The 23,167-nt window shown below is 48.2% G+C and overlaps 1 protein-coding gene across 1 annotated transcript in view; it reads right to left on the bottom strand.

The window, feature by feature from the left end:
* Positions 1–512: 512 nt before the first annotated feature.
* The window catches only part of LOC148430683 (methylcrotonoyl-CoA carboxylase beta chain, mitochondrial-like), a 41,417-nt gene continuing 18,762 nt past the window's right edge, over positions 513–23,167 (bottom strand). Inside the window, exons 5-12 of the mRNA XM_088466559.1 lie at positions 20,440–20,618; positions 17,470–17,662; positions 13,666–13,757; positions 6,335–6,491; positions 5,018–5,140; positions 3,168–3,310; positions 2,222–2,303; positions 513–860 (exon numbers count right to left, since the gene is read on the bottom strand). Coding sequence (XP_088322685.1) covers positions 777–860; positions 2,222–2,303; positions 3,168–3,310; positions 5,018–5,140; positions 6,335–6,491; positions 13,666–13,757; positions 17,470–17,662; positions 20,440–20,618 — 1,053 coding nt within the window. The 3' untranslated portion in view covers positions 513–776. The remainder of the gene's footprint in view (positions 861–2,221; positions 2,304–3,167; positions 3,311–5,017; positions 5,141–6,334; positions 6,492–13,665; positions 13,758–17,469; positions 17,663–20,439; positions 20,619–23,167) is intronic.

The raw sequence follows: 23,167 nt of genomic DNA, 5'->3' as shown, positions 1-23,167 counted from the left end.
TACCTCTACAACATATGTCATATACTTCTTAAAATAACTAGACAATGTGACCCAAGTTCTTACAAAGTAGGGGGGAAAAGATTCAAGTGATATTAGATGACCAAACGTTACCACGGGCGCAACTAAGTGACTACGTTTAGTGGTATTAGATGACCAAACGTTACCACGGGCGCAACTAAGTGACTACGTTTAGTGGTGTTAGATGACCAAACGTTACCAGGGGTGCAACCAAGTGACTACGTTTAGTGGTGTTAGATGACCAAACGTTACCACGGGCGCAACTAAGTGACTACGTTTAGTGGAAAGGACTCTAAAAACATTTGTGATCTACTTGTAGTTATAACTATAAATTACAAGAGATCTGTAAGTCATGGAGTACAATAAATAATAAAACAATTCTACACTTCTTCAATGGGATGTTATACAGACTTTACAAAACTACAGGCTATTCCGACAATATTAAATTATCATAATTCAGATAGAAGTGCTCATAACCAAAGTTTTTTATGTTAATTTATTTAAAATACTTTACATTACAATGATGGCCTTTGATATGTATTTTTTGTTAAGACTACAGAACCCTCTCATCCACGTGGCGGCCGTGTTTTAGCTCCTTGTGTGGAAAAAGGCACATACTGTATGTACAAAAGATACTCTTCTATAATATATACACGGATCTCCAGCTGGTTGCATTAGTAGCCTCATATTAAGCTTCCTGAGAAAGACGAGTAGCTTATTATAATATATATTAAATATCCTGTGTTTCGGTTTACTTGTTACATCCTCAGCGTCATAGCAGTGGGGTGCGATGGTCGTTCATACTTCTGTTGGCTGATAATTCTCAAGCACTTGCCGAGTACCTGACACAAAAAAAAGCATAAATGACATATTTTTATCAATAACTGGAACATAAACAAATAAATGCAGTACATAGCCTTTTGGTAATTCATTCCGTACAGCTATTATATGCATAATACAATTACATTAGTTAACTTCTAACTGGTTATTCTGCTGCAGATTAATGTGGTTACACTTTTTCCCACTATACAGTGGAGACAGCCATCTGCTGTGCTAAACAACTATGCGGGAGAATACAGCCTATCCACACACTAGGAACCAGTGACATCACTCAGAATACCACCAATCAAAACACTAAGAGCCAGTGACATCACTCAGTGTATATATTGGGGGTATTCTGAGTGATGTCACTGGCTCTTAGTGTATTGACTGGGGGTATTCTGAGTGATGTCACTGGCTCTTTGGGTGTATTCTGAGTGATGTCACTGGCTCTTAGTGTATTGATTGGGGGTATTCTGAGTGATGTCACTGGCTCTTAGTGTATTGATTGGGTGTATTCTGAGTGATGTCACTGGCTCTTAGTGTATATATATTGGTGGTATACTGAGTGATGTCACTGGCTCTTAGTGTATATATTGGATGTGCAGGCTCGGTTCCGTTCGTTCGGGTTTTTTTCCCGAATCTTATTGGGTTTCAGCTGTCACGAGTTTTGGATAGCCAATAAGATTCGGTAAAAAAAAAACGAACGGAACCGAGTAGAACCGAGCCTGCACATATTATATTGGTGGTATACTGAGTGATGTCACTGGCTCTTAGTGTATATATTGGTGGTATACTGAGTGGTCACTGGCTCTTAGAATACACCCAATATATACACTAAGAGCCAGTGACATCACTCAGAATACCACCAATATATACACTAAGAGCCAGTGACATCTCATACAAATATATACAGTAGGAGCCAGTGACATCACTCAGAATACACCCAATATATACACTAAGAGCCAGTGACATCACTCAGAATACACCCAAAGAGGCAGTGACATCACTCATAATACACCCAATATATACACTAAGAGCCAGTGACATCTCATACACATATATACACTAAGAGCCAGTGACATCTCATACACATATATACACTAAGAGCCAGTGACATCTCATACACATATATACACTAAGAGCCAGTGACATCTCATACACATATATACACTAGGAGCCAGTGACATCTCATACACATATATACACTAGTAGCCAGTGACATCACTCAGAATACCCCCAGTATATACACTAGGAGCCAGTGACCTGACATCACATGATAAGCTGTATTCTCATGAATGTTGATCCATCCCATAAAATGGCCGCCTGTAACATGTGCAGGTGTCGGTCTCTATGTAGATCGGTCACCGAGCTGGTTACTCACGTGTCTGGTGTCTTGCGGTAGAATCACTCCATCATCCCAGAGTCTGGCTGACGAGTAGAAAGCTGAACTTTCCTCTTTCAGTCTAAGAAACACACAGTTACCGTCCCCGTATGTATGATACATTGTGGCATATAACTTGTTACTAAGATGGATGTGTACCATAAACAATACACCCCCCCCCCGAAGTCCCTTATTCAGGCAGCGTAACACAGAAATCCTTATGAACCATTCTCTCAACATTTATTGTGGTCCTAAAATAGATTATTCATAAATAGAGACATAAATCAGCTCGGATACATATCCACCTACATATGTGTGCACAATTAGCCACCATTGTCTTTACTAATATAATACCCTAGAGGGCGCCATTCGATTATCCAATTAACACATATATGTGCACACATACACAATCTGGATGTTCAGGGTCTCCCCCATCTGCTTCCTAATGACTGGAGATGCTCAAATTATGCGAGTTGGTCCAAAATTCATGCCAATTGTTCAAGCTCAGGGGCCTTGAATTATTAGCTGTAATACGGTGACTTTCTGACAAGTTCAATTTAAGTTTCAAGTGTGCAGGTAAAACAAAATACTTTTTAAAATGACTCTCTCTGTCCCATCTTACATGGGATCTTATAGCATTTTTTTTTTTTTCTTTACATCACTTTGGGTTTTTATGGAAAAATGGTAAATACTATAGCATGAGGCTGGAGATACACTCTGAGGGGGTGGGGGGATTGAGGCTGGTGTAAAACACAGGGTGGGGGCATGAGGCTGGAGAGACACAGGTGGGGGACATAGAGCTGGGGAGTCACAGAGGGGTTTAAGGTTTGAGGAAACATTGAGAGATGGGGCTATATGACGGCCAAATCAGTTAGCGACCCGACAAATGAGGGGCCCAAAATACTGGTATATAATTATATATATATATGTGTAGTAATTTTCATACCTGTTTATAAGAGTCCTGTATTCGCTCTCATCGGCCCAATCGTCTCCCGTTTGACCATGCCATGACAATTTATCCACGTCCACTAGACCTGTTCTCGCATTCGGCCAAAGGAACAAAAAGTTTGGCTCAAATGACCTCCCGCACTAAAATTTTTGAAACACACAGACCTTAACATATATTCATAAATCTGTTTAGCGCATAGTACATAACAATCGCCAATATAAGAACCAGAAACCACGAAAATAATACCAGGTGAATTATAAATATAGGCCACAACTGTCTAATGATATTTCCATTTTGTGTTTTTACTCTTCGCAGAGAAACGTGGCAGGAAAAAGTGGATTTGGGTTTCTTTCATCACAAGTTAAATCTATATGTGATACATTTTGTGAATGAATCACTGATGTGGCTTCAAATAACCAAAACTCAGATTCACTATAAGTTTCTTATGCTACACTAGCGACACATTAGGTGTCTGTCCCTGTGCGTTATTTATTGTCATGCCAAAGCAGGGTCTTACCGGGAACTGGACTCGTTTGAAATTAAAGAATCGTTTTTCACATAAATTAAATAGGAACGGTAAAAAAAAAAGAGAGAAACTTTAATTTTGTGTCAGTAATCAGGGCTTACATCAATTTTTCTGGAGAAACCGAATAATACGAATCATTCTCTACATGGTATAAAATAAAGTCCATTGTTGTGATATATCTGTAACGGTTTAGGCAGCGTAAGGCAAGAAAGTGCTCGGATGTCTGTTTTTTTTATTGACTTGCTTCACTAAAACAGTCACTGCCCGGCTCCCTATTGTCATACACCTAATCCTTCCTCCACACATGCTCTATAGCATAGGTTCTCAAACTCAGGGTCTGATTTAGACGCGAGCGCTGTGCGCTCGCAACCGGGTCGATGGTGGGCCAGTGCACATGCGCACGACGGAGCCGGCTCCGTCGTGCGCATGCACGAGAGCCGGATAGCGACGGGCACTCCGTCGCTCCGGGTCTCGCAACAAAGGGGGCGAGCTGTCTATGTTGAGTGACTGCCAAACGGAGGAGTTCCCATGTGAACGCCTCCGTTTGGGGGCGCGAGTGATGTCAGTGGGAGAGATTGCGGCTCTGCTAGAGCCGAAATCTCTCTGGGGCTTGCGGCAACGAGACCCTACCACAAGGGTCTCGTCGCAAGCCCGATGGTCGCGACCATCTTCCTGGCCGCTCGCTAGAGCTGTGGGTGGTCACCCACAGCTATGCGAGCGGCCAGGAGGCCGTTCAAAAAAAAATAAAAATAACCCGGCCCTGATTCAGAGCGAGCGTTCTGTCAGAGTGTCCGGCTCTGAATCAGGGCCTCAGTCCTCAGGACCCCAAACAGTGCATGTTTAGGTCTCCTCACAGAATCACAAGGGAAATAATCAGCTCTACCTGTGGATCTTTTAAAATGTGTCAAATGAATATGACAGTAATGAATACATCTGTGCAGCTGCTGGGTGACCTGCAAAACGTGACCTGTGTGGGGTCCTGAGGACCGAGTTTGAGAACCACTGATCTATAGAATAGTGACAACTGCATCAAAATCCGTCCAGTGGTCTCGAGATTAGCCCGAACAGACAGACAGACGCCTACCATGGACTTTATTGTATACTATGTATAGATTACCCTTTTTACATACAACCACTAAGGACAAAGCTATACCATGGAGACCCTCATAGCTGCATCCTGATGGGAAAAGTCAATATCACAGAGTTCATAAAAATCTCTATTTACTACTCAGCCTCGGTGTCCTTACAATGAGTCCCAGTGACGTCATTAGTTCCTAGAGACATTGTTCTTCCAGCCATACAATACCGTAGAGATTCATACCATGGCGAAGCTCTCTCCTCCGTGGCAGCCACCAACGACCAGCGTGATCTTAGGGACTGTGGCACAAGCTACAGCCGCAATCATTGCAGCCTGAGCCTTCAACTGATTAGAGTTCTGCTCTGCCTGAAAAATAATGCAGCACAATCAGATCACTGTCCCAGAGCGAGGACGCCAACTCTGGGGAAACGTATCTCCAATGGTACATCGGGCGCTTCGCCATGGGGAGTATAAAATAGAATTAAAAGGTAATGAATAAGGAAAATGTCTACAGATAAAAACAGAAGAGGTACGATGCATTATGCAGGCTAAGATCTTTCTCGCTATCTAGGTCGTTTAAGATCACTTTAACTCATGGAGATTAGTGTACGGTTTTGTGGTGCCTTTGAAAATAATATAATGACCTGTCTGATGTAATATGCAAACAAATGGAAACTGAACAAATAGAGAGAGAAAATGAACAAGTAATTAGATAGATATTAGAAGAATAGCATGAAATGGGTGCAGGACGGAATCAGTATGAGTTACTGCCGGACCTAAGTCCGACGGTTCAAATCCCGACGCCGGAAGACCAGCACTAGAAGATCCCGACAGGGTAAGTATTTCTACGACCCCTAATCCTCTTCCCCCCCTAACCCTCCTTTATGGGTGCCTAACTCTAACCCCCTCCTTCCCCTAGCCTGACCCTAACCCTCCCGGGGGGTGCCAACCCTAAGTCCTCCCCAGGAGCCCGTAACCTAACCCTCCACCCCCTGCGCGGCTGTCCGCACCCGCCGCCCGGCTTACCTTCGTTCGGGATCCCGACGCAAAGATAATGATAGGCGTCAGGATTTCGAGGCCTATCACTAGTCCCTTGTCGGGATATGACAGTCGGGAAGCCGGCCGTCGGCATTTCGACCGTCTGCTTCCTAACTACATACCGTGCAGGACATATATCACCTCTCCTCCATAGCCAGCAATAATAAAAGTAACCTTGTGCAGTTTGCAGTCAAAACAGAAATGTAGCTGCTGAGAGACCCAACAGCGCCGACCGCTGAGGAGTTGTGCAGTGATATTAGTGCCAGTGTGTTTAGATCCAGTAAACATTGCAAAGCAAATATGTTACCTAGGAGACTGCAAATCATTAAAAAAAAAAAATCTAAACTTCTGTGCACTTCACGCCTCTTGTTTGCAATTTTACAGTACGGGGAAGAGTTGCCCCTCATAATTACTAAACGAGGATTGTATTAATGTTGTTTTGCTGTCATAAATCAATATATGCGTTTTTCAATTTCGCATTAGTTAACTGAGAAGTGCAAACCATCGCCCGAAGGCCGTTACCTTGGTGACACTCGGGGGGAGGGGTTCCTGAGATGTTGTGTTCTGAAGAAACAGGAGAGGGATACTGCGCTGGTTACAGAGCTGCACAAAATGGCTTCCTTTCAGCGAGGCGTCATGGCTCAGTGTTCCGTTGCTGGCCAATATGCCGACCAAGTGACTGAGAGGAGATACAGAGCTTTATTGCTATCAGTTCTGCAGAGTACACAGCAATAGCATCAATCAGCCAAACGCATCAATCACTGTCATGTGCGCGGGACGGAACCCACAATGAAAATCACACGGGTGGAAAACCTGTTAAAATGACGGTGGCCCCAATCACTATAAGTGGCACATCCCTACCCCGTAATATAATATGAGATATGGTAAGAACTTACCCTTGTTATCTCTATTTCTACGAAGTCCATAGGGTTCCACAGGATACCTTGGGGTATAGGTGTGACGTCAGTCGCAGGGCACCAAAGAGTTAAGCTTTCAGCCTCCCAGGATGCACTAGGTCCCCCTCCTATACCCCGCCCCCGAGCCAAGGCACCTCAGTTAGTTACCAAGCCATAGGCCGGAGGAGGAGAAGGAAGAGAGAGAACAAAGATCTGGACACATACAAGAATCACATTCTCACCAGAGGGAGACGGAAAACCGGTGACCAGAGCAAAGCCCATCTGCAGCACAGGTGCGACAGGGCGGGAGTCCTGTGGAACCCTATGGACTTCGTAGAAATAGAGATAACAAGGGTAAGTTCTTACCATATCTCATATTTTCTACTTCAGGGTCCATAGGGTATCCACAGGATACCTTGGGGATGTCCCAAAGCAGTATCCTTTAAGGGTGGGGACGCTCCTGTGCAGAAAGGAGAGTCCGCCGCCCGAAGGAAGCATCCTGAGAGGCGAAGGTGTCAAACCTGTAATACCTCACGAAGGTATGGCCAGAAGACCACGTAGCAGCCTTGCAGATCTGAACTGCCGAGGCACCACGTCGAGCTGCCCACGAAGGACCCACAGACCTAGTGGAATGAGCCTTCAGAGAAGGAGGGACCGGTAGGCCTTCATGAAGATAAGCTTCAGAAATAGCCATACGGATCCAGGCTGCCAAAGTTTGCTTTGAAGCAGGCCAACCCTTTTTACGGAAGCCATAGAGGACAAACAAAGCGTCCGACTTCCTAAACGAAGAAGTGCGGTCAACATAAGTCCTTAAGGCCCGCACAACATCCAAAGAGGCCTCACCCACGGAAAGACCCGGTGAGTTAAAGGCCGGAACAACTATTTCCTCGTTAATATGAAACTGGGAAACAACTTTGGGAAGAAACTCGGGCCGAGTGCGGAGCACTGCCCTGTTCCCATAAAAAACCAAGAAAGGGGGTCTACAAGAAAGAGCCCCTAACTCAGAAACACGTCTGGCCGAAGCAATGGCCAGAAGGAAAACAGTCTTAGCTGTTAGCCATTTAAGATCCACTGAGCCCAGTGGTTCAAACGGCGGTCCTTGGAGAGCCCTCAGGACCACAGCCAAATCCCAAGGCGCCACAGGTGGAACAAAGGGCGGCTGAATGCGGAGAACACCCTGCATAAAGGTGCGCACATCCGGGATTGTAGCAATCCTACGGTGAAACCAGACAGATAGGGCCGAAACCTGTACCTTCAAAGAAGCAAGGCGAAGCCCATGATCTAGTCCCGCTTGCAGGAAGGCGAGAATCCGAGACAGACGAAACTCCCGCGGTGCATAACCTCTCGGTCGACACCACTGGAAGAACGTATGCCACACGCGATGGTATATCCTCGCGGAAGACGGTTTCCGAGCTCGTAACATGGTACGCACCACAGAGCTGGAAAACCCCCGGGACCTCAGCATGGCCGTCTCAACAGCCACGCCGTCAAAGACAGCCGAGTTAGGTCCGGGTGAAGGCAAGGACCCTGAGACAGAAGGTCCGGTCGTAGCGGCAACCGCAGAGGAATGTCCACGGACAGACCCTGAAGGTCTGAGAACCAGTGCCGTCTGGGCCACGCGGGAGCTATCAACAGGAGCGTCCCTCCTTCCTGTTTGAATTTCCGGATTACCCGTGGAAGAAGGGAGACCGGAGGGAACAGGTATGCGAACCGGAACGTCCACCGGACGGACAGAGCATCCACCAGAGACGCCCCTTCGTCTCTTGTGCGAGACCCGTACACCGGCAACTTGTTGTTGTGCCGGGACGCCATGAGGTCGATTTCTGGAAGACCCCACCTGTCCACCAGTAGTTGAAAAACGTCCGGGTGCAGGGACCATTCCCCCGGATGAACGTCCTGGCGACTTAGAAAGTCCGCCTCCCAATTGAGCACTCCCGGGATGAAAACCGCTGATATGGCCGGAAGATTGCGCTCCGCCCAAACCAGGATCCGAGAGACCTCTACGAGAGCCGCCCGACTGCGAGTTCCTCCTTGCCTGTTTATGTAGGCCACGGTGGTAGCGTTGTCCGACTGGACCTGCACCGGGCGACCCTGGAGAAACCGCTGTGCCTGCTGGAGAGCATTGAAGACCGCACGGAGTTCCAAGATATTTATTGGAAGCTCCGCTTCTGTCGGCGTCCACCTGCCCTGGAACAAGTGTGGACCCGAAACTGCTCCCCAGCCCCGAAGACTGGCGTCCGTTGTCAACAGGACCCAATTTGGAACCCAGAACGGACGTCCCTTGTTGAGGTGGGTCGTCTGTAACCACCACGTAAGGGACAGGCGAACCTCCTGGGTGAGCACAATCGTCTGGGACTTCAGAGACTGAGTCAGCCCGTTCCACTTGGACAGGATCAGGTGCTGCAGAGGTCTGGAGTGAAACTGGGCGTATTCCACCATGTCGAACACCGACACCATGGAGCCCAGTAACCTCATCGCCGAGTGTAAGGACACCCGGCGGCTGTGCAGACAACTGCGCACCCTTGACTGTAAAGCAGAGATCTTGTCCTCCGTCACGAAGATCCTTTGCTGTCCCGAGTCCAATAAGGCTCCAAGATGCAGAATCCTCCGAGACGGGATTAGAGTGGACTTCTGCCAGTTGATTAGCCAGCCGTGCCGTTGCAGCAGTGCAATGGTCAGGTCCAAGTGGCGTAACAGGAGCTCTGGAGATCCTGCCACCAATAACAGGTCGTCCAAATACGGCAACATGCGGACTCCCTGCAGCCGCAGAGAAGCCGCCATGACCGCCATCACCTTGGTGAAAACACGTGGTGCTGTTGCCAGGCCAAAAGGTAACGCCCGAAACTGGAAGTGGTCGCTGCTGATTGCAAACCTGAGGAACTGTTGATGGCGCCAAAGAATAGGGACATGCAGGTAAGCGTCCTGTATGTCCAATGACACCAAGTAGTCCCCAGGTTCCAGCGCCAGAATGATGGACCGTAGGGTCTCCATCCGAAACTTCGGGACCCGCAAAGACTTGTTGAGTGCTTTGAGGTTGAGAATCGGACGATATGACCCATTGGGTTTCTGTACCAAAAATAGATTTGAATAGAAACCCTGGCCCCTCTGGGAGAATGGAACCGCCACTATAACTCCAGCCTGGAGCATAGTGTGCAATACCTTCCGCAGCTCCGTAGCCTTGTTCCGGTCTGATGGGAGACCCGTGGTGAAGAAGCGAGCCGGGGGTCTGTGCCGGAAGGAGAGGGCGTATCCGTGGGAAACCACCTCCAGAACCCAAGTGTCTGTCGTAGTAGTCGACCAACACTGGGCGAACTGTAGCAGGCGGCCTCCCACCCTGGGATCCCCCAAAGGGAGGCCCGGACCGTCAGGCCGCAGGCTTGCCATCTGGCTTGGGGGCCGGACGTCTGGTACTCCATGCCTGCTTCCGGGGCTTGACCGATTTCTTAGGGCCAGCCTGTCGAGGAAACGACTGTGGTTTGGGCCTGCCCTGGGCCCTAGATGACCGAAAGGACGATGGTCCCGAACCAGAAGGAGCAGCGGCCGACGGGAGACAGGCAGATTTGGCTGCCGCCAGCGTGGCCACAATCTTATCCAGATCCGGACCGAAGAGAACTTCTCCGGTAAACGGCAACGCTTCCAGACCTTTCTTGGAATCTGCGTCCGCCTTCCAGGATCGCAGCCACAAGGTGCGACGAGCAGCTACCGCTGCTGAAGAAATTCTAGACACCAGAGAACTAATGTCTAGAGCCGCCTCGTTGATGTAGGTGGCCGAATCACGGAGATTGCCAATCAACTCCGCCTGATCGGCCGGACAGTCGGATTCAAAAGAAGCCTCTAATGAATCCGCCCAGCGCTCCATCGCTCTGGCAACCCAGCAAATGGCCATAGCCGGCCGTGCTGCCCCCCCTGCAAGGGAATAAGCGGACTTCAGGCAGATTTCTACCTTGCGGTCCGTAGCATCCTTAAGGGAGGACATGGATGGCATCGGCAATGTGGCACTACGGACAAGACGGGTCACGTGAGAATCCACCTGTGGAGGGGATTCCCACTTCGCAAAATAATTATCCGCGAACGGATAAGCCACCGCCAGGCGTCTCTGCGGCTGGTATCTTTTGCCAGGTTGTTTCCACGCCTCCTCTAAATGGTCCACCAACTGACCCGAAAGAGGAAAGACTGTGGCATCGCCCTTCACATCTTTGAAAAAGGCATACTTAGATTTAGCCGCTGGGGGAACTTCGTCCTCAATCACCAAGGCTGTGCGGACCGCCCGAATAAGTCCAGGAATATATACTTTGGACTTAGCATCAGCGTCCTTAGTATGGAGAGGTTCCTGATCGTAAGGATCTAGAATCTCCCCATCATCAGACGTCCCTTCGTCATCCTCATAAGGAGCGGACAGAGACGCCACCGGCCTTTTATGAGACCGCATCACAGACTCCCCTTGCAACACATCCGACAAGTGCTGTACAGAACTCGTCAGGGAGTTAACCCACGCTGGCTCCTGAGAACCCGGGAGCGGGGAAATAGGGAGACTGTGGGGTACCACCAATTGTCGTGGGAACCCCTGCATGGGTGACGACACCACAGACTGCTGGGACAAACCCATCGGAGTAAACGCGGGCTGCGGAGCTAACTGGCCCACTAAAGCTGTTAACGCCTGAGCGAAACAAGCCCAGGGCGGCTCCTGTACCGGTGCTGTAACCGTAATAGGCCGCGCCATGGACAAACACTGCCGGCAAAGGCCCTCCGCGCTACCCTCCCCCTCCGCTAACGGTACTTTGCACGTGGTACACTGTAGCCGGAGGGGAAAATCACTTTCAGACATGATGGCACCACGTATGTGACCTCTCTCACCAATTAAGTATTAAATAGGCGAGAGACCACCCTGCAGCACCGCACCGCAAGGGCTTTAGCAGAAAGAACAGGGACAGTAATAAAGCTGACAGTTTAGAGAGAAAAGATTACAGGCAGCAGCGCTAGCACAGTCACATACAATGCAGAAAAATAACAATTCCTGCACTAACAGCGCTGATCACTCAACTACACAGACACAGGGCCTGGTAGGACACAGCGCTGCATACACAGACCTGACCACAGCGGAGGAGAGGTATGCGGGGGGACCCAGACCACGATGCTTCCTTCCAGCGCTTCCAGCAGCGTTCACCATGCGTTCTGGAGAAGATGGCCGCCGAGGAGCAGAGAGGAGGCTGGCCTGGGGGAGGAGCGCTGCCACAGGACCAGTCGGCAGCATGCAGAGAGGGCTGTGTGCAGCGGGGGAGGCGCCGGCTGTGAGACAGGGAAGGCGCGCTCCCCTGGCATGCATTTAACCCCTGGGACGCCGCAGCGCTACCGCTCTGCTGCGGTCCGCTGTCCCAGGGGGTAGTGGAAGCGCAGGTTGGTCGCCTGGCTCCACGCTGCAGCCAGTCCCCAGGGAGCCCCCTGCCTGGGGACTTAGGACCATGTGATCAGCGGGGACCCACCGCGGGACCCCGCTGCTTACCTCTGTCCCCCTTGAATCCGGCCATGGTCCGGAGCATCTGGGGTCACCGCTAGCTGTGACCCCAGACGCCCACCAGCATCCCCGGATCAGTACCGGCGTTCTGGTACCGGCGGGGTGTAGGGAAGACAGCATGGACGTCAGGACTGACTGTCCATGCTGTTCATCCAGTTGTGCAGCCACAGCTGCATGAAGAATAAGCTTCAGGGGCTCTTCTAGCCCCCACTCCAACAGGTGTAACCCGACTCCGGCCGGGCACCAAACTAAACTGGGGTGCCTTGGCTCGGGGGCGGGGTATAGGAGGGGGACCTAGTGCATCCTGGGAGGCTGAAAGCTTAACTCTTTGGTGCCCTGCGACTGATGTCACACCTATACCCCAAGGTATCCTGTGGATACCCTATGGACCCTGAAGTAGAAAATGTATTGTAAATGGATTATGTGCAGATTGCGCAAGTGGTAGTCGCTGTGCATTTGGTGTTGGAAACGCGTTTCACCGCCTGTTAGTTTCTTCCTCGATGAGTTCTTTCAGTAATAATGATCAATCAAATGGAACATAAAAGTGTATTTATAACCTTCTCTTTGAGACAGGCTGCTATTCCTACATTTACTACTGGTAACTCCTATAAACTTGTATGCACTAACCAGATCCCAAAAAGGTGTTTGTTACCTGGAAAGAGGCACCGCTTGTTATAAGCATTAAGTCAATAAAGAAACCGCAGCTTGGGATTGGTCGTCCCGGCTCAGAACCATCCTCTGACGCTATTTAAGTTTGAATTCGATTTGTTAAATCTGTATTTTGGAATCCAGAAAACACAGCTGTGTATATAGAAGCACCAGGAGCTTCAGCTAACGGGATGGGAACCTTAATAAAGTGTGTTATATAGGTGCAGCCTTAATGAAAAGACCATGGAATTCGCCATCTGCTTTATTATAACAGATATGTTTAAGACTTAGGGAATACGTATCAAAGCTTGATGTGAGATAAAATTGTGAAATATATATCATCAACCAATCAGCTCCAAACTATCACTTCTTAAAAACAGCCTGCAAAATGTAAGTTAGAAGCTGATTGGTTGGTGATATATATCTCACAATTTTATCTCACATCAAGCTTTCATATATATGCCCCTTAGGCCCCCATTTACTAACGAGTTTTATCACCAAAACTAGTGATATTTCTCTGTGTATGATAAATAGTGCTCCAACCAATCAGCTACCAACTGTCATTTTTCTAACAGGTGACAGATGGGAGCTGATTGGCTGGAGCATCACTTATCATACACAGTGACATTTATCACTCGTTTTGGTGATAAAACTCGTTAGTAAATGAGGCCCTTAATGTGATTTCCAGTACAATGTCCCTGCATATGAATGTGCTACACCAGTGCAGACATCCTAGGAGGGAGCCCAGATACCTGGAAGCATAGTATTAGCAAAAAGTAAACATTTTTGGAACATACCCTTCAATTGATGAAAATCCTGTTACCAGGGTGGTTCCATAGTCGGCTTTGAATTCCAGGAACTTACTGCCATCTACCAGGCGGCTGAGAATCTGCAGAGATCGTCAAACAATATATAACCGAGATTCTGCTAATCCATAGAAAGGTTACTAGTAAGTATGTGATCTGCCACATAGAATATCAAGTCCATTACTAAATGCTACGTTACTCAATCATAGTTTCCTTTGAAACTACAGGTTACAGATCAGTAATTAGAAAGAGCATAGAGTGGGACAGGATAGAACAGATGAGTGTTTAGTAAGAGCATAGAGTGGAATAGGATAGTACAGGGAAGTGTTTAGTAACAGCATAGAGTGGGACAGGATAGAACAGGGAAGAGTTTAGTAAGAGCATAGAGTGGGACAGGATAGAACAGGGGAGTGTTAGTAATAGCATAGAGTGGGACAGGATAGAACAGGGGAGTGTTAGTAATAGCATAGAGTGGGTTAGGATAGAACAGGGGAGTGTTTAGTAATAGCATAGAGTGGGACAGGATAGAACAGGGGAGTGTTAGTAATAGCATAGAGTGGGACAGGATAGAACAGGGGAGTGTTAGTAAGAGCATACAGTGGAATAGGATAGAACAGGGGAGTGTTTAGTAAGAGCATAGAGTGGTATAGGATAGAACAGGGAAGAGTTTAGTAAGAGCACAGAGTGGGATAGGATAGAACAGGGGAGTGTTTAGTAAGAGCATAGAGTGGTATAGGATAGAACAGGGGAGTGTTTAGTAAGAGCATAGAGTGGTATAGGATAGAACAGGGAAGAGTTTAGTAAGAGCATAGAGTGGGACAGGATAGAACAGGGGAGTGTTAGTAAGAGCATAGAGTGGGACAGGATAGAACAGGGGAGTGTTTAGTAAGAGCATAGAGTGGTATAGGATAGAACAGGGAAGAGTTTAGTAAGAGCATAGAGTGGTATAGGATAGAACAGGGAAGTGTTTAGTAAGAGCATAGAGTGGTATAGGATAGAACAGGGGAGTGTTAGTAAGAGCATAGAGTGGGATAGGATAGAACAGGGAAGAGTTTAGTAAGAGCATAGAGTGGTATAGGATAGAACAGGGGAGTGTTTAGTAAGAGCATAGAGTGGTATAGGATAGAACAGGGAAGAGTTTAGTAAGAGCATAGAGTGGGATAGGATAGAACAGGGAAGAGTTTAGTAAGAGCATAGAGTGGGACAGGATAGAACAGGGGAGTGTTAGTAAGAGCATAGAGTGGGATAGGATAGAACAGGGAAGAGTTTAGTAAGAGCATAGAGTGGGACAGGATAGAACAGGGAAGAGTTTAGTAAGAGCATAGAGTGGGACAGGATAGAACAGGGGAGTGTTTAGTAAGAGCATAGAGTGGGACAGGATAGAACAGGGGAGTGTTTAGTAAGAGCATAGAGTGGGACAGGATAGAACAGGGAAGAGTTTAGTAAGAGCATAGAGTGGGACAGGATAGAACAGGGGAGTGTTTAGTAAGAGCATAGAGTGGGATAGGATAGAACAGGGAAGAGTTTAGTAAGAGCATAGAGTGGTATAGGATAGAACAGGGGAGTGTTTAGTAAGAGCATAGAGTGGGATAGGATAGAACAGGGGAGTGTTTAGTAAGAGCATAGAGTGGTATAGGATAGAACAGGGAAGAGTTTAGTAAGAGCATAGAGTGGTATAGGATAGAACAGGGGAGTGTTTAGTAAGAGCATAGAGTGGTATAGGATAGAACAGGGAAGAGTTTAGTAAGAGCATAGAGTGGTATAGGATAGAACAGGGGAGTGTTTAGTAAGAGCATAGAGTGGGATAGGATAGAACAGGGAAGAGTTTAGTAAGAGCATAGAGTGGGATAGGATAGAACAGGGGAGTGTTTAGTAAGAGCATAGAGTGGTATAGGATAGAACAGGGAAGAGTTTAGTAAGAGCATAGAGTGGGATAGGATAGAACAGGGAAGAGTTTAGTAAGAGCATAGAGTGGGATAGGATAGAACAGGGGAGTGTTTAGTAAGAGCATAGAGTGGTATAGGATAGAACAGGGAAGAGTTTAGTAAGAGCATAGAGTGGGACAGGATAGAACAGGGAAGAGTTTAGTAAGAGCATAGAGTGGGACAGGATAGAACAGGGGAGTGTTTAGTAAGAGCATAGAGTGGGACAGGATAGAACAGGGGAGTGTTTAGTAAGAGCATAGAGTGGGACAGGATAGAACAGGGAAGAGTTTAGTAAGAGCATAGAGTGGTATAGGATAGAACAGGGGAGTGTTTAGTAAGAGCATAGAGTGGTATAGGATAGAACAGGGAAGAGTTTAGTAAGAGCATAGAGTGGGATAGGATAGAACAGGGAAGAGTTTAGTAAGAGCATAGAGTGGAATAGGATAGAACAGGGGAGTCTTTAGTAAGAGCAGAGTGTAAATGCCAAGTCCCACACACTGTACATGACAAACTACTTACTCACCAGTCCCACACACTGGGCCTGATTCAGAGACGCTCGCATAAAGCGAGCGCTCACTCTGAATCAGGGCGGGAGCTGGTTTTCTTAGGAGCGGCCTCCTGGCCGCTCGCATAGCTGTGGGTGACCCCCCACAGCTGTAGCGAGCGGCCATGATGATGGTCGCGATGGTCAAGACCATCGCGACCATCAGGCTTGCGACGAGACCCTTGTTGTAGGGTCTCGTGGCCGCAAGCCCCAGAGAGCTTCTGGCTCAAATCGTGATGTCAGTGGGGCCACCCACAAACGGCAGGCGTTCGCATGGGAACGCCTCCGTTTGTGAAGCCACCCCCTCCGCCACACCTACAACATCGACAGCCGCCCCTTTTGTAGTGAGTCCCGGAGCGAGCGCTTTTTGCGCTCGCTCCGGGGCTCACGCGTGCGCACTAGGCCACCATCGACCCGCTTGCGAACGGGTCTGAATCAGGCCCACTGTACGTGACAACCTATTTACTCACCAGTCCCACACACTGTACGTGAAACCTACTTACTCACCAGTCCCACACACTGTACGTGACAACCTACTTACTGACTAGTCCAACACACTGTACGTGACAACCTACTTACTCACCAGTCCCACACACTGTACATGACAACCTACTTACTCACCAGTCCAACACACTGTACATGACAACCTACTTACTCACCAGTCCCACACACTGTACGTGACAACCTTACTCACCAGTCCCACACACTGTACATGACGACCTACTTACTGACTAGTCCCACACACTGTACATGACAACCTACTTACTCACCAGTCCCATACACTGTACATGACAACCTACTCACCAGTCCCACACACTGTACGTGACAACCTACTTACTCACCAGTCCCACACACTGTACGTGACAACCTACTTACTCACCAGTCCCACACACTGTACGTGACAACCTATTTACTCACCAGTCCCACACACTGTACGTGACAACCTACTTACTCACCAGTCCCACACACTGTACGTGACAACCTATTTACTCACCAGTCCCACACATTGTACGTGACAACCTATTTACTCACCAGTCCAAGTTTACTCACACTGTACGTGACAACCTATTTACTCACCAGTCCCACACATTGTACGTGACAACCTATTTACTCACCAGTCCCAGTTTACTCACACTGTACGTGACAACCTATTTACTCACCAGTCCCAGTTTACTCACACTGTACGTGACAACCTATTTACTCACCAGTCCCAGTTTACTCACACTGTACGTGACAACCTATTTACTCACCAGTCCCACACATTGTACGTGACAACCTATTTACTCACCAGTCCCACACATTGTACGTGACAACCTACTTACTCACCAGTTTCACATCCAAGGTGCAGCTATAATCGCGAGGTGCAAAGCCCGCTAACTCACTGGTGTCATACATGGGTTCCTCAAATTCTGCAGGGCCATCGGGCTGAGAGTCAAAGTTTAAGGTGGAAATGATCATTCGGGCGCAGCTGTACGCATCAGATTCTGCAGACGCAAAATGATCAACACATCCGCTGACTCTAGACGGGAGTGGGAGACACAATATACAAAAGATAATAACTAGAGGGGCCTCCGTATTTATTTATCCACATTACACCAAATTTACACACAGCGCCCCTTACTGATTATAATTTATACAGCAGTTTTACAGACTGTTTGGCATGGTCTGGTCTAGTAAAAAAACAAAACTTGTCTAGATATAATTTTAAAGACAAGGGGGTTATGTAATTGCATGCGAGATGCAGGCTGTGGCGAGATTCCTGCGAATCTGCCCGTATTGTTAAAGCGCCAATTATTTCAAAGGCAATACCAGGTTGACTGGTTCTGATTTGGACACGAGCGGCAATTTCTGGGTGGCGACCAATGCGATCTCACACAACAGACCAGTCTCGTTGGCATGTCGGCCGACCTCTGTTCTGGTTTGCAGAGTGGGGACGGAGAATGGGCATCTGCGTCAGACGGACCTTTTGCACCCAGCACGGGGAGAGGATGCAAGTCCCAGTACTAATGGTGGCTAGAGCTACGAAAGGAAAAAATGTGCCGGGCGGCCATCCGCGGGCAGGCACACAGTTATTCAGCGCTCACACTAGCATAAAGGAGAAATTAAGCTGCCGCAACTGCCATAGAGTCAGCCCCATGGTTTGCTGGTGCAAATAGCGGATAATGGCCCTGATTCAGAGCCGGACGCTCTGACCAGAGCGCTCGCTCAAAGGGGGCGTGCTGTCAATCAACATCGACAGCACGCCCCCTTTGATCAGACACAACGAGCGAAGGAAAGTCCTTCGCTCGTCGCGTCTCGCGCATGCGCACGACGGAGCTCCCTCCGCATGCGCAGTGCACACCATCGACCCACTTGCGAGCGGTCAGCCGCTCGCGAGTGGGTCTGAATCAGGCCCAATGATGATGACGATGATGGTTCTCATCACTAGGGTCCATTTACATTTGGATGATTGCAAATGCTCTGCAGGTACCTCCTGGTGATCTCTTAAGGTGCCCATACATCTGTGACGGATCAATGCGATCAGAAATTTCCGATCGCCCACCATCGACGTTCTTCGATCCATCGCCGGATCGCAGACATTTGACATGTTAGATGTCCACGATTTGACAATTGCGATAATTTTTTGATCGCGATCGTCAAAATCAAAAATGTTGGATTGCAGCATCGCGGCAATCCATCTCTGATGTATGGGGCCCATAAGTGTGATGTAAAGGCCTCCCATACATCAGCGATCGATTGTGTATAAAAATCTGCAATGTATGGGGATTCACAGATCGCAGATTGCAACCAAAAAGTGATTGGAATTGTTAAAACAGGGGCTGTAGATTGCTTGTGTATGGGCATGTTCAGCAGATTTGCAGACCGTTACTAGTAAAATGATGGAGCCTTTCAAGATTGGCAGATCTGTGTTTGCTGCAATCGATCTGCAAATGACTGAAATAGATATGTAATGTATGGGTGCAGATTGCTCGATTGGGAAATCCTAAAATCGGGCAATAAATCTTCAAATTATTCAATTGTGGTTTTCAGATTGCTGATGTATGGGGGCCTTAAGCCTGGTGTATGACCGGTACATATGCCGCTGTGCACATTTTCAGATAGTCGCCACCTCCAGAACAGCTGCAATTGCGGCTATGGGCCGTATTCAAATAGAAGCAAATAGTCAGTTTCGGCGATACTTTTTCGCCGATGACGTCATTTTCTCCGGTTTCATCTTATCCCTGTATTCAAGTTCCAAATACTTTTCGCCTAGGCAGAAAGTCAATGCAATGGACCTGGCGAAAAAGTTTCGCTTATGAATAGCAGGCGGAAAAAAGTGCAGAATTGAGGTTTTGGGGTGCAAACGTGAGAAAACCACCAACACCCTTTGGGCAGCCCCCCAAAGATAAACTGTCAAAAAAAATTAAAAAAATTAAGATCACCCCAAGAAAGTACTTTCATTTTGGGGGCGAAAAAAAAACCAAAAGTTGGGGTACAAAGTTAAAAACTAGCAACAGACTCCAGGGGGGTCCCCAAGTATGCCCCAGGTGTTTTTATGATTGCAGGTGGATTTTTCAAGTTTTTTAAAACTTCACAATTGCAACTTCAAAATATGCTAGTACCCATTTTCATGTACCCCAAATTTGATGGGACTAGTTATTTCCTCTAAAAAAAACCTCAAAAATGCTATTCTTCATCACTTAAAAAAAAAATGCAACAAAGCACCTGAGACCATTTAAAGTGGCCAAATACCTTCAGCAGGGCTATTCAGGGGTATTCAGAGTGATCCCCCATGTCAGTGCATCTTTTGGGGGCTGTCAGGCTGATTTCCCCAAAACTGACAGAAGTTTTGGTCGATTTAAGTTTCGCCGGGTGCCGTTTTGCTGATTTGAAATTGAAAACGGGGATAAGCGGGGACGAGCGCGATACTTTTTCGCGCCTGAAACCAGCGATGACGGCGACTTTTCGCTTCTAATTGAAAATGGCCCTATATTTCAAATAATGGAAACTGCGTCTGCAATTTGGGGCCCAACTGCGCCCAATTCTGCGTTTAGGTGGCAAACGTGCGGATATTGGGAATCACCACTGGTTGACCCCAGACCTGGAAGCAGGAGATGCTCCTTCATCGTCACATCACCTCGCCACACTCCTAAACAGCTCTGCGCTCCGTGGCCACTCACGTCCAGCCAGATTGCGCACAGATCTCCGGCGTTACCGCCTGTGGGCATCAGAATTGCTGCAGAGAATGGATTGGGCCCAACGCCCCTGATCAGAATCCGACATAACACATCTAAGCAGAGTATAAGACTTTCTTACCTGGAGTGCAGCCTGGCTCCCCCGAGATCCTCTGCGGACACGTCCTCTCCTGTGGCAGCTTTAACTAGCGGAGGCCCAGCCAGAAATATAGTCCCAATCCGGTCTACCATGATGGTTTCTTCTGCCATTGTGGGAATGTAAGCGCCACCGGCTGTGCACGAGCCGCACACCACGGCCACCTGCAGCACAGACCACGTATGAGTATACCGGAGCCTTACAAAGCAGAAGATCAGCAGAAGATCAGCAGATGGTCAGCAGAAGACGTAGGAGTCCGGCACACAGCCCAGGGACGCTAACACAGTGACTCCGTCTGAGCTCCTTCTAAACACGGCCCCTGGAGCTGCGGCTCTGCGTACGAGAACGCAGCTGCTTTCACTGACACGCCTGCGACACTCCCATAACACGCCAATGCGTTGGAATTTTTATGTTCGCTTCAGGCTCCTCCCCAGTTAACACCCAGGAACGCCCGTGGTTTTCCCTCGCCAGTGTTGTTACCAGCGTGCGTACAGACAGAATGACCCAAGCGCTGTAGGGGTTTTCAGAATATTATGCACATGCACAGTAACAAATAATCATTCAACTGCGCAAACGGCGGCATTGCGTGCACCTCTGAATTAGGCCCAGAGAGTCCCGCAAGCTCACACGGGAGCCGAAAACGTGAATTTGTTATCACAATTACATCAGCGACTCTCAGGACACAGGAGCCGGAAACATCCTACAAGCCCCTTCATTTATATATTATATTACAGCCTATTTCTGCATCAGCCACAGACCGGCAATCACCGGCCCACTAGCAACATTTACAGGACAGGCAGGGGTCAAAGGGGAAATTATAGGTGGGGGTGTAGAATATTATATAAGCTACAAAAAGGAGACCCTCAGAGGGAGATTCATCAAATCTTGGAGAGAGAGAACATGGGAAGAAATAGTACCGGCCAATCAGCGTCTGTCATTTTTCTAGCACAAGCTGTAACGTGACAGGTAGAAGCGGATTGGTTGGTACTTTATCCCTCTCCAAGATTTGATAACTCTCCCCCTCAGTCAGTAACTTTATTTTGAATTAGTGCAAGAAATGTCACAGATCTGTTATCCCATACCGTACTGAGGACCCGATTCAGACCCGGTCGCTAAGTTGCGCTCGCTCTGAGCGATTTTGCCTGTCTGCGCATGTGTGTAATTCGTAGTGCGCAAGCCCGTCTTTGCGATGTGATTTTGGTGGCTCGTAAGCCACTATCAGGTCGCTGCTTTGAGTGACAGACAGCGCTGTTTGTGGGTGGTAACAGGGGAAGGTGCTTGTAAACGGGGGAGTGGTGTTACGGACGCAGGCGTGTCAGGCCGCCAAAACGCAGTTTAAAGGGCGTGCATAATTAGCAAAGTAGCGTCATTGTACACGTCACCTGCATGTATTTCTGCCCGCACTGATCGCTGTGCTTGCGGCGGGGAAAGGCAACCTCAAGGGCTGCGAGCAGCTCCGATGCCGCTCGATGTTACCGATGAAACCTACAATTCCTGGAGATGACATGTGTTGCGAGTGGAAAGGGGGCGTCTTTATACACTAGCGAGCGCTCAGTGCCGTAGCTTGCTAAGACATAGAGGGCATCCTTGCGCCACGCAGTGCGAGCTCTTAATTTAAATATCCGGCCCCTTTTTGCCAGCGAGCGGCTGCATCTTGCGATCAGGTCTGAATGAGCTCCTGAGTGTATATTATGCATGCACAGAGTTATGGGTATACAGCAAATTGTGTCTGTGTAATGTGTACGTGGTTTGTGTGCAAATATAAGCGTGTACGGAGCATATGGGGATAACGGCTTGGTGCACACACTAGGTACATGGAAGATAAGTGTCACATATAGTATATATCTTACAGGGCCTCATACAGAGTCGCACACAGGGCCTGATTGAGAGCCGGACGTTATTTGCGCTCGCTCGTTCAGAAAAAAGGGGTGGCTATTCAAATAAACCGTTCGCTCTTTGCGGTCTGTTCACGCCTCTAGGTCTGAACGAGCGTACAAAACATGCGGTCGTTTTTTGGAAAACTACGCCCCCTGGCCACTCGCATCCTACGTCATCTCCGCTATTAGATTAATCGAGTACATCGACCAGGGTATGAACTGCTCGCTATTCTTGTGGTTGGTTTTTCCTACTGTAATCATGCGAGCAGTTCTGACTATAAAATAACCCAGTGACGTGGTTAATGACGCTGCTGTATTAATTATGCACACCCATAAAACGCCCGTTTAGACCTTTAAGCACGCCTGCGTTCTGATCTCCACTCCCCGTTTTCAAGCACCTTCCCCTGTCACCACCCACATACGCCTCCTCCTGTCACTCAAAATAGCAGGCATTCGCTATTTAGCGAACAAACGATTTTCAGCTGCACTGACTGGTTCGCGCATGCTTATTACGATCCGTACGCATGCGCAGTTGTGCAAACATCGCTCGGAACAAACGAGCGGCCGCTTACGAGCGGCTCTGAATCAGGCCCACAGTTCCTCATGTAGATGGATGGATGGTTTGTTGCCATCACAGGGATGAAGGTAGGTGATCCCAATTTAACATGTTGCGGTGAAACGCGCTGCTGGGATCTAAGCCAGGCTGGGCTGCATGGAGAACGGTGCAGCCTTGCGGTAGGGTCTCGCTGCCGCAAGCAGTGGAGTGTTTTTGGCTCCATCAGAGCCAAAAGCACGCCCACTGACATCACTTGTGATGTCAGTGGGGCCGGCCCCAG

Source organism: Taudactylus pleione, unplaced genomic scaffold (assembly GCF_031769625.1).
Source record: "Taudactylus pleione unplaced genomic scaffold, aTauple2 ptg003505l, whole genome shotgun sequence".
NCBI lineage: Eukaryota > Metazoa > Chordata > Amphibia > Anura > Myobatrachidae > Taudactylus > Taudactylus pleione.
This window is presented reverse-complemented; position numbering and strand designations above follow the sequence as displayed.